This window comes from Helicoverpa armigera, chromosome 22, assembly GCF_030705265.1.
Source record: "Helicoverpa armigera isolate CAAS_96S chromosome 22, ASM3070526v1, whole genome shotgun sequence".
In the NCBI taxonomy this organism is placed as follows: domain Eukaryota; kingdom Metazoa; phylum Arthropoda; class Insecta; order Lepidoptera; family Noctuidae; genus Helicoverpa; species Helicoverpa armigera.
The window spans coordinates 4,167,742-4,180,341 of NC_087141.1; the positions used below are offsets into that span (position 1 = coordinate 4,167,742).

General features: G+C 36.8%; 2 protein-coding genes across 4 annotated transcripts in view; both read left to right on the plus strand.

Moving 5' to 3' along the window:
- Nucleotides 1-7,963, plus strand: part of LOC110370872 (peptidoglycan-recognition protein LB) — a 67,006-nt gene extending 59,043 nt beyond the window's left edge. The window contains exons 1-5 of one of the 3 annotated variants that reach the window (XM_021326862.3): nt 1,402-1,522; nt 4,051-4,140; nt 5,083-5,290; nt 7,335-7,453; nt 7,684-7,963. In XM_021326862.3, coding sequence (XP_021182537.2) covers nt 4,056-4,140; nt 5,083-5,290; nt 7,335-7,453; nt 7,684-7,868 — 597 coding nt within the window. In that variant the 5' untranslated portion in view covers nt 1,402-1,522; nt 4,051-4,055 and the 3' untranslated portion in view covers nt 7,869-7,963. Of the gene's footprint in view, nt 1-1,401; nt 1,523-3,815; nt 3,882-4,048; nt 4,141-5,082; nt 5,291-7,334; nt 7,454-7,683 lie in introns of those variants that run through there. The other 2 variants (XM_049843322.2, XM_064040417.1) reach the window with 2 other exon arrangements.
- Nucleotides 1-12,600, plus strand: part of LOC110370826 (glucose dehydrogenase [FAD, quinone]) — a 257,804-nt gene that overhangs the window by 59,900 nt on the left and 185,304 nt on the right. The window lies entirely within an intron of this gene.

The window sequence follows — 12,600 nt, forward strand, 5'->3', positions numbered from 1 at the left end:
AGGTAGATATATTATCCATTACCTAATACGTTAGCATAATCGCGGTTCCATAAAACACTGGTAGGTAATCGACATGTGCATGTAACAATATGAATCGGTTTTACAAAAGCTTGCAGAAAAGCTTAGAAACATTGAGCTATGTAAATGAATACCTAATATTTCGATGTATATTTGTATGTAAACTTTACTGTACAATCATAAACAGGGCGTAGGCAATATTCATGTAATTCACCTATAAAATTCGCGATAAATCAGTGTTATACCTATTTTGCGCATAAGTCCCTTATTCACGAACCAATTAGTGTAGGTCGTGACACTTCAGTAAGTCCCCTACCAGCCTATTGTCAATTGTTATTGCTGTCACACTAATTAATAATGTTATTCTAAGAAATATGTCAACAGGGTGCAATATGCGTGATGCAAGTTCTAAACGAAACAGCTCATGTAACTTCAAGACTCCTTTCAGACACTTCATGACAAACTTTTTGAAAGGGTTTGCATCTTTAAAAAGAACCTTGTCTATGATCCTCTTTTAAAAATAAAATATAATTTGGCGACCAGCACTGTCATTCATTCACCTGAAACGTGGAAAATGTACATAAGAAACTCTAGATTTCCTATTTCATAACTCAGCGATGAAATCAATTGAAAAGCTGGTGTGGTTCCACGTCAGCAGAACCTAGTCTGCGTGAGCAGACTGATGCTTAGTAACATTTGATTTCGACAAAGTAAAACAATCAATCAGAAAATATACAAATAATACTTAATGAATTAATAAGACAGTAGGTAATGATGAAACATAAGCTCTGAGAAAGCTTTTCTCGAAAATTCATGCGTATCTAATGCCCTTTGTACGTTTCTAAAAAGTATAAGGCCTTATGTCATACTATTATTCTACACCCGCAGATTTTATTTTATATTTCCCTTTTTCGAATAGATAAGGCATACCTACCTACACTAAAACTGGTAAAGTGAATGATCCAAATCTTTGAAAAACATTTCCTTATAAGTAGGTACATCGTGATACCTACAGGTTTTCCATACAGACTTGTAAATCGTACACCTAGATAAGTCATACCTAAGCTGTGGTTGAGAAATGTTATGCTAAGATCATTCAAAGTAAGATTTGTAAAATGGCCTCATATCATTTTGGGTATTACATGATTTCAATATTCTACGGGATATCACGTCAACGTTACTCATAGAGCACAAAAAAGTACTCTGAGAAAATCCCTAATATCAATTACAGAGATTACACTCCATGCATGCAATCAGTAACGTAATAATATCTTATTCGATAAATCACAGTCGTTATCAGTGTGTATCACCGAATTATCTGAAAGAGGTAATTATCAACGGTACATTAACATATTGTATGTGTACCTACAAGTGTTATAAATATATATGATATAAATACTAGAAGTTCATTGACGAACACACAGTCGTATTGTGTTTGTTTTATACTAAATTACTTGCTTCTTTTTTTTTGGATTTTGTTGTGGTAGTGTTTTTTTTTTGTAAGGTAAGTTGATCTTGTTTGTGGTAGGTTTTATTTATTTTTATTAGGATTTAATTTAGTGAGTCTTTTTTTTTTTGGTTTACGTCTTCGATAACATGCGAGTTTAATATGGTGCAAAACAGTTAGATAAACTAAATTAAATTACATTGTAGTTTAGGCCATACGGCTAAATGTCATAAAATACCATAGAAAATATATAAATAAAGATACACCAAATAACTGACCTTTTTTGTATTCGTTATAAATAACATTGTAATTATAATGATTTATATCCACCATAGGATAGATGTATTAATTAAGTATTATGACGCAAATGCCTCGATCAATTCCTATCGTAAAAAAAAAGTTGAAAAGACACACCTACACGAGATGCTGATATTTACTTAATTAATATTAATAATAGCTTTTAAGCAAAAAACAAAAACTATATAATTAGTTAAATCGGTGTGTAAAAATATTTTCTTAATATTATCCGTTATTGTAGTAAATACATTTTAGCAGATCTATAGTAACATCTTAAAATAGCATCGATTCCAATTTTATATAAAAAAAAATGCTTATATCATAGAAATATATATTACAAAAGTTATTGACATTTAATCAAAGCGGATTTTACGCTTATTGCTTATACGGTGACTCATAATATTTTTTGCAATATGTAGTGATTTAACAGTTGATACTTTGACTCGATAAAAAGCCCTGAAAGAATGTCACGAAAATTAAGCTTTGTAAATGCTTCTTCTTCTTCTTTCGTGTCGATGACATCTTACACTACACTTTGTCAGCCCAATATGCCACCACACCACCACGAGAGCACGGCCGGATGCGCTCATTAGGTCCTGTAAATGCTGAATAAGCACTTGGGGACGTATTTGGCTGCCATACTTATATGAATAAACTGAATAAAATTTTAACGTAAAACTAAGGAAAACAATCCAAAAATGACAGAGGTAATAATAGCTTTATCACGGGAAAAATACCCGAATCCCCCAGACTAGGGGAACGTCGAGTCTTCCAATAAGCAGTCATGCTCTTGAGTCACACTATCCAAATGAGACTTTCCGCTACCCTCTTCAATTTTACACATTTTCTACTATACGATAAGAAACACTTATAAACAATACAATACAAATAAATATAAAACACTTTATAATACTTCTTATGTTGTCTTCCTAGTTTATAAATAAGTTCTAGGAAAGGCGTAACTTTATTCAAATTAAACAGCAGTTACGCCCTTTCTACTTTATGTCCAAAGCGTAGTTTATCTATCCTTGATGGCGTTCAAAACTTCAAAATACTTTGACAATGACACGTGGGCATAAGTGTGCCTGATAATAAATGCAAAACAATTGAATCATAATACCTCGTGTGAAAATCATGAATTGCGTATCAAGGACTTTTTAATTGGGGAATCAAAATGAAATAGTTGAAAAGAGTTTGGTTTTCCAATACCATATTAGGTATATTACTTACCTTACTATATTTCTTCGTTTTTTTATAATTCAAAAAACGGCAACACCTTGGTATGGAGCTTTTTATCCCCATCCGGGTACGGGAAGTAGTTTACTAGTGACCCGCGTGAAACCACGGACGAAAGCTGGGTTTTAATAAATATTAGACAATACGACATTGTATGAGATTAGCCCAACAATATCAACAAACAAGAGCCCACCGACTCACAGTCCCGGAAACTGAAACACTTATGAATTCGCGTGTTTAATGGCCCTTCAATTTCAATATGCCAACGTTACACACAACGTGATATTACTACTTGATACCTAATAATAATTTAGCACGTGCGAATGTACGTTTCACGTGTGAAACTAGTTTTAGCAAACATCCATATTCGATGTTATTTTTTTCGACACGCTTAAAGAAACTTTTTTTAAAAGACAGGATAAACCAGATCCAACCAGATCACGTTTTGGCAAAACATTAAACAAAAAAAACAATATGTCATTAAAACAAAGAAAATAAATAAACAGTTCTAATAAATATGTAGTAATATAGTTATTACACATAAAGTTACGATATCGCATCTAATTAATAAGGTTTTATACCGTGTTTAAAATGTCTTTACATTATTAAGTTATTAGTCATTCGCGATTTCATTTCGGGGAATAAGTGGTGACTTCTGCCTATATAAGCTTGAACTTTATGAGTAGCGGTTCACTGAACTCTTACGATTCCCGCCATCATTACACATTTTGGCGCGAACGTGTTTACAAGTTTACAATCTTCACTTGTTCTTATTTTAAAATTTAAAACCCGATTACAGAACTGTCAAGTCGATTTGTTTTTAATTTGTAAGGATAAATTATTTGTGTCTAAAGAGGCTCATTGACTGACCGCAACTTTTTGGGTACACACCGCATCTTTATTTTTTATGCATTGGTACATTTAAATATGAACTTACATTAATTTTAAAATCAAAGGTTAAATATTATTTTTTATTTGTGAGTTAAGTTCAAGGATTCTAATTTAAAAATGATTTTATTTTTACTAAAAAACGGTTCTCCTTTTTTTTTCAGAAACCATGGCTAGTCTTCTGTACATTGTTTTTGCCTGTGTGCTGGCTAGTATAGCGGCTCATCCTTCTCCAACTGGCAAGAGTTATTACTGTAAGTTTTATTTGAAACAAACCGTTTTTATTCTACATTTAAACCTTCATATGTAACCTATTTATGGGGCGAGTTCAATGACTTTGATAACCAAAAAGTTTCAACAACGGTCATGGATTTAAAGCTAAAGTGGATAATTATTGCGTGTTTTAATTTTACTGTAAGAAAACCTCATTATCGACGTCATTGTTATTAAAAACTCAACACGAAGCTGGCATAACTAAATGATAATATCTAATCTTTAGCGGGTTTAAAACAATATCTAGATATTAAGATTAATCTTATCTAGAGTACTGTGATTGGACAACGGAAATGACAGCAGCCAATCAAATCATTTCACTTACGATTAAAACAAAAGATAAACGTGTTTGACTTGCAAAATCTAAAGACTAATAATGGCGACAATTTTAATTTTTCATGCTAAGCTTTGTGAAGACAGAAGTGTTTCTTTTAAAACCTACCTAATAATTTAGTACATAAAACTTTCAAGTAAGAGTTCCAAAACCATTATAAAATAATGAAATGTTGAATATAGACTGTCAATGAGCTACAAATGAGATTTCGTTTCGTTAATTATGATCAAACTTACGAGACTGATTGGCAAGCGTATCATTATGTCGACCGATGTCTCGTTCCGCTAACTAAGGCACTAGCCCTTATAAAAATATTTTTTTTTGATATTACTTATAAACAACAAAACAACAGTTACATGGCAAAGCATTATTGTGCATGTAAACTTTGTGTTAACGTCAATCCATGTGCTACAATCAAACCAAAGTAGGTAGGTGTACTAACGCATTTCTACTAACTTTTAAAATGCTAAGCTAACTCTTTCCATTATGCTTAAGCTTTTACTGAATGATGCTAAGCTATTATTAGCTCCTAGACTGTTTAAAGATATGTTTTTCTAACATCACCATACTTACACACTATTGTTCACAGCATACCCATTCAACTACGTCTCCCGTGACACATGGGGTGCTCGGCCGCCGAACGGCGTGACTCCTCTAAACTTGCCAGTTCCATACGTGGTGGTACATCACAGCTACATCCCACCTCTTTGCCACACGCAAGACCAGTGCAAGCGTGACATGAGAGCCATGCAGGATGTTCACCAGCTCGTCAATGGATGGCAGGATATTGGATACAAGTGAGTTGATGGAAGAATCTGGTTCTCACCATTCATAAATCATACTCATGTCATCTTCGTCATTACAAGTTCAAGAGCAGAACTATAACCATGCTAGAACCTCAATTCGTTGTCACCACATTTTTTTTATAATGCTTACAAACAAACAGAAATAGGTTTGTAAATATTTCTGCAACATTTTGTAACCGTACAATTCATGATTTTCTTCGTAAGTTATGTATGATTAATTGCGTCCATAAAAGTGTCACCCACTATACCCAATTATTCGGGGACTTTACCTCGCCCTAAAGCTCACCGGTCATTAGTAAGTTAAGAAGAAAGACGAGAAAGCCTTTTCCTTAAGCGACAGAAATAATGACTCACATCAGTCCACATAACACACTGTACGTCCTCATTAAATTACGCTAGAATTCCTATGTTTAGAGCGCGTTTTTTTAGACTAAATAAACCTAGAACCAGAGTTAGAACAAAAGCGTTTTATATCAAAATATTTTCATGTACCTTAACAGACGCAGACCATGCCTTCATTGTTCTTTCTAGAGGGCATTGGTTTAAACGCACCCTGAGACTAGTATTTGGCGAACCACACAGGTTATAAAAATAGTCCTAATAGGAACAAAACAGATTGTTTTAGCCCACAGATGTTGCACATTCTGCACAACGAATAGTGCAGTCGCCTACCTGTGAGCTAATAATATCGTGTTCAGTCACAGGTGTTGCCAAAATTACTAACGTAGGAACTAGGAACTATGGATATGTATTTGGGCTTTGTTATACATATGCCTAGTGTTATGTAGATGAATATTAATGTGTGTATAGAAATAACATCTTAGAAAAGGCTCCATCTACTCTTTCTTTTTACATTGAGAGCTTGTTGGAAAATTCCAAGTCTAGTTTATTCTGAAAGTCTATATACAGCTTTTCCTACAACGATTTTTAGGTGCCCATACAGACACGTACGCTGGAAATGTTTTTGGTTTCGGGAAGTAGTTTACACAATCATATTTGCCCGATCATTTTGTTGACCTTACAGTTCTAAATCGTATCTTAATCTTTTGCATTATAATAAAATACGTAAGTTGCTGAAATCATTAGGGAAAACTCCTAAAATAATTCACAGAGAAATCACTAGATACTATTGCAATTTACGTATATTATAATTTCACATATAATTTAATAACTATCGAACTATATTATATGTATTCGTTGCTCTCCTTCCGTTCGGGTTCTATAACCCCATCCTATGGCTATCACAAAAAAACATTTTCTTGTCTTCTTTATTTATCTTCTTTAAATATCCCTGACACACTAGGGACAATATACTTTCAACAGTTTTATGTCTGAACAGCAGTATGATACTATTTCAGACAACTTATTTACCTCTATTGTTTTAACCAACTGCGTTTATATAAGCAGTGATAGTAACAATGAGTAGACCGATACACTTTACTGATATATACGATAGTGGTGAGTGGCATGTTTTTCACCGCATGCGTCGAACGCGTGAGTCTATTCGGTAAGAGGCTCTTGAATGCACTTGAGATTAGTATTGGAACATCCCGGTAGTGAAATAAACTTGTAATAGTTCGGGGTACGGTGACTAGGTTTTGCCCGTATGTGGCCCGCATTGGGAACCCCTCTTTTTGCTCAAAGAACCTATTGTAATAGAAGTTTTTTACAGTATATTGTACATACTTGCCTACGCCTCGACAGGTATAGGTATTTATTTTGAAAAGTTGCGGTTAATTAGTGAAAGGCTTTAAAAGATCGATCCTGTTCCACATGACAGCTCATAAATATTTCGGGTATTTCCTTGTTGCGAAAAAAAACATTCTTCATCAAAAATGAACTCACGAATAATAACAGTAAAAATATCGAGTAGGTTCTTCATCCTTCTCCGTGTGAGAGGAGGCCTGTGCCCAGCAGTGAGACGATAAAAAGGCTGTAACAGGGTCTTCATTTCCAAGCTCATCTTCATTACCATTTAGTTCTTCTTATTTCTTAATTGTTGATTTGTTAACTAACTACATATTTTCTTCTCCAGTTTTGCCGTAGGAGGCGAGGGCTCAGTATACGAGGGCCGTGGATGGGACGTGGTCGGCGCACACGCAGTCTCATACAACGTCAAGAGTATTGGCATCTGTATGATCGGTGACTTCGTCGGTTGGTAGCTCTCATTTTTTTTCAAAGGCATAAAATACATGTAGCTATATGTAGTTTATCAGTTGTGTTAGCACCCATAACACAAGTTAATTAATAACTTACCATGGGGCTAACCGACCGTGTGTGAAAAGGTGTCCCGACATTATTTATTTATTTATTTACCTACAATTCAATATTTCAACCTATCTTCAGAACTTCAATTTTAGAACTGCCCCTTTCTTTTGTTTCAGAAAATCTGCCCCCAGCGGCTCAAATTCAGTCTCTCCGAGAACTGATAGAAGCTGGAGTGCAGCTTGGCTACATCAGTCCTGACTACAAGCTCATAGGCCATCGTCAGGTGTCTGCCACAGAATGCCCCGGTCAGGCTCTCTTCAACGAAATCTCTACTTGGGACCATTTCACACCGGAACTGTAATTCAAGGCTCAAACAAAAGAATTATACTTTGGAACCTACACGTACAAATACTGTGATTTTATTTGAATAAGTAAAACGACTGTTATCTGTTAAAACTTCGTTTTTATCGTAAATCCCCTTTTTCCTTGATTTATACACAATGTCACAAAATGATTATTTTCGGCTGTGGACAAGAAATGCGTTTGGTCTGGTCATTAGTGCACCCACGGTTTCACCCGCTTTCTAAAGATACTACTTATTTTACACGATCCGAAAAAAAAAACTATTTGTTGTTTTTATGTATATAAGCTATAATTACAGCCAAGTTCTATCAAAATTCATTCAGAAGCCTTTGCGTGAAAAAGGATTAACATTACAAACTTTCGCATTTATAATATTACTAGCGTTCCGCTCTGGCTTCGCACGGGATAACAGTATTTCCCCACTATTCAATGTATGTTATTATACATATTATGTATGTCTCTACCAGACCTCGGGACTATAGAGTCCCGGATTTTTGGGAGGCGAACGTGGGGCCGAAGCCAACACGCTGAAGCCCTTTTGAGACAACTTTAATGAAATGGTGACACAAAACCGACGATTATCCCTGTATACACTATAGAAATGTACCCAAGGAAAATCCCTGGTTCACTGCTAAACTATTGCTAACTATGGATGAAAACTACTTGGGCTATTGTGATGGGATGCTAATGGACTAGGAATGGGGAAACTACGGGAACTATGGCACCTGCCGATGACAATGTATTAAATACATGTTAAAATGGCAGGTGGAGACTCGCCAACTCACTTACTGGGCCCCCGGGAATCAGTCACTGAAAAGCAACAAGAGGGCAACAGGGACAATTATAAACCTTCCTCTTTAATCACTCTATCTATTTAAAGACCCGCATTAAAATCGGTTCAGCAGTTTTGAAGATTTAAAGCGTAGGACAAGTAGTCCAATTAGGAAGGTCCAACTTCGAGAAAGAGGTCAACCGCCGAATCCAACTCGGCTGGGCAGCGTTCGGGAAATTACGCAATGTCTTTTCGACCGACATACCTCAGTGCCTCAAGACGAAAGTCTTCAATCAATGTGTTTTACCAGTGATGACTTACGGCACCGAAACGTGGTCTCTCACTATCGGCCTCATCTCAAAGCTCAAAGTCGCTCAACGAGCTATGGAAAGGGCTATGCTCGGTATTTCTCTACGTGATTGAATCCGAAATGAGGAGATCCGTAGACGAACTAAAGTCACCGATATAGCCCACCGGATTAGCAAGTGGCAATGGGCTGGCCATATTGGCTGATGATGAGATGGCCGATGGGGTCGAAAAGTGCTGGAGTGAAGACCACGGATTAGCGAGCTCAGCGTAGGACGTCCACCAACAAGGTGGACAGACGATCTCATAAAGATCGCCGGAAGACGCTGGATGCAGGTCGCCTCCAACAGGTATCTGTGGAGATCTAAGCGGGAGGCCTATGTTCAGCACTGGACGTCCTATGGCTGAGATGATGATGATAATGATGAAAGCGTAGGTACATTGGGACACAGGCGCGATGCAGGGACAGAAAAGCGACTTTGTTTTATACTATGTAGTGAAGTAGGATTTTATTGAAGCAGCAGCTTGAGTAAATCGTAGTCTATCGATGTAGCCTGAAATAGGCTGAAAAGTAGTAGCCTGAAATAAGCGCGCTTTACGACGTCTAGGCCAATAATTATAGCATGAACACTGTTTCACGCTTGCGTGAATGGGCAGAATTCCTCATACTTATCAAAGATTTCGGATACCGTTTAATACCTAGATTAAGCGGATACGTTAGTGGGCCTGTAGCCTGTAGTGGCATTATCTATGTATCAAGCGCAATGTCAAACACAAAACCCATGATATTTTTTTTACCTATCTTAATTTTTTTGATCACAATCAAGAAACCTCGCATATACCGATTATTACCGATACCAAAGTTGAGGCGCAACTCACTTAAGTTATATCAGTTTCGGCTTCACTAAAATCAGTCGATTTCCGATCTATCGACTATTCTATATCTATGCTTAACAATGAAGTATTTTAAAACCGATGGCACAGACCAATCATTATATTTATAGAATAGGTACTTGATTATAAGTAGGCAGGCTTTTCCCGCGTGATATCTTGTGATTGAATATTATTCCTTCTTTAAGTAGATATTTACTTACAGACAGCATGGCATGGGGCTTACCTTCCTTGCTATACTTGCTTGCTTGTAAGTAACGTATCCTTAAGTATCTATTACTAAGGAACAAATCAAAATACCTACACCTATAGTTACACACAACCTGTAGTTTTTAAACCTATGTTTACAAATAAAGATTTCATTTTCATTTAACTTTCTTCTCAAACTAGTGAAGATAGATAACGTTAATTTAGCAGATATCTTATTTTATACTAGCTTCTGCCCGCGACTTCGTACGCGGATCCTGTCCCTTATGCCAGCGACTACGGGGTCAGCAAAATCAAAGATCTGAATCGTCTGATATTGAATTTTAAGGGCCCGTTGACTTGAAAACAACGGAATACGCATTAGAAACGTTCCATATATTTAATTTTTGTACTTCAACGGCAAAAGCACAGCACACTAAACAAAACGCTGAGAACTGAACCGCAATAGACGTGACCATAGGGATAAAAGTGGTGATTCTAATTAGTCCGCATTTAAGTTGTGTGTGGCAAAAACATTACACGTATTATTACGTAAAAAAACATTAAATAGATGACAAAGTCGTGGTGGTTTAGTGGGTAGAGAACCAATCTCTCAAGTATGAGCGTGCGTCTTTGATTCCAGGTCTGCCAAGTACCTGCCAATGCAACTTTTCTAAGTTCGTATGTAGGTACTTTCTACGCATATTTTGGATACCAATGACCGTTATTTGGAAGGCATGTTAAACTGTAGCTTCCGGCTGTCATTGAACATTCTTGGCAGTCGTTATGGGTAGTCAGACCAGTTTTACCAAGGGGTATTGGGTTGAGCGGGTAACCGGGTTGTGGAGGTCAGATAGGCAGTCGCTCCTTGTAAAACACTGGTACTCAGTTGCATCGTGACTGGAAGTCGACTCTAACATAATTGGGGCAAAGGCTCTTGAGATAATAACGACAATAGACAATAATAATGAGCACCGCAGGACATCTGAGGCTGATGACGGGGAGAAGCTACCCCGCGGGGCTATATATACTGAGTTCTCCAGGGAGAGTATACTGTCCCCCATCTCCGGCCGGTCGGAGTGAACCATGACGGGGGTAGGTCTCTCGCCTCTGGCTTAGCTTGGCCGTCCATAGTGGAGTCGCTAGAGCAGGGTTAGTAGCCCTGCTCGGAGGATAGGTGCCTCGTGGTAAGTGACCCACAGGGAGCGCGTAATCTGCGTTTAAAATCCACCGAGGTATTCTCACACTTCAGCCGCTCATGTCCCTGTTGCCCTCTTGTTTCTATTCAGTGACTGATTCCCGGGGGCCCAGTAAGTGAGCTGGCGAAGTCTCCACCTGCAATTTTTACATGTATGTAACACATTGTCATCGGCAGGTGCCATAGTTCCCGTAGTTTCCCCATTCCTAGTCCATTAGCATCCCATCACAATAGCCCAAGTAGTTTTCATCCACAGTTAGCAATGGTATAGCACAGAACCGGGGATTCTCTTTTTTTTAACGACGTCCACCGGGGATTGTCCTTGGGTTCATTTCTATAGTGTATAAAGGGATAATCGTTGGTTTTGTGTCACCATACCTACCTATTTCATAACATTCGTTTCTATACATTTCAAGTGTAGTATTGTTCTTGAAGTTCCATATCAGGTGTTCCAGATCTTCGATGTATATACGTCAATAGAGAGTGCTTATTATTTTAGAGTTTTAATTGTACTAACGTAGCTGTAAGTCTTTTGTAACACTAACACTATATGGATGAAATCCGAAATAAATGATTATTATTATTATTATTAGATTGAACCACTTTTGCAAAAACGTCATATCTTTATATGCTATAGTCTAGCTGGGCTCCTGGGGTTCCACATCAGGTGTTTTAGATCTTCAATTTGTATAAGTCAACAGAGAGTGCTTATCAGATTGAACAACTTTTGCTAAAACGTCACACCTCTATATGCTATAGTCTAGCTGGGCCCCTGGAGTTCCACATCAGGTGTTTTAGATCTTCAATTTGTATAAGTCAATAGAAAGTGCTTATCAAGTTGAACAACTTTTGCTAAAACGTCATACCTGTATATGGTACAGAGAAGCTGGGCTCTTGGGGTTCCACATCAGGTGTTCCAGATCTTAAAATTTATTATCTCAGCTGAAAATGCTCATCACATGAAACAATTTTTGCTATGGCACCATTTTTGTATCTCTTATAGTCTTGCTGGTCTGTTGGTGTTCTGCATCAGGTCTTCAAGTTTCGAAGATAAATTATAGCCTATATGTTAACCACGCTTAATACTGATACAACAAAGAAAAAATCATTGAAATCCGTCCAGTAGTTCCGGAGATTAGCGTGTACAAACAAACAGACATACAGACATACAGACAGAATTTTTTTTTTGGATTTGTGTTCATTACTGTTTCTAAACCCCACCCAATTATTATTTTTTTAATATATTCAATGTACAGACACAGTTTTTTTACAGATTTATTATATGTATAGATATATTCAATGTACAGACACAGTTTTTTTACAGATTTATTATATGTATAGATTTCATTTCTATTTATAATAATGGTGTTCTAGATC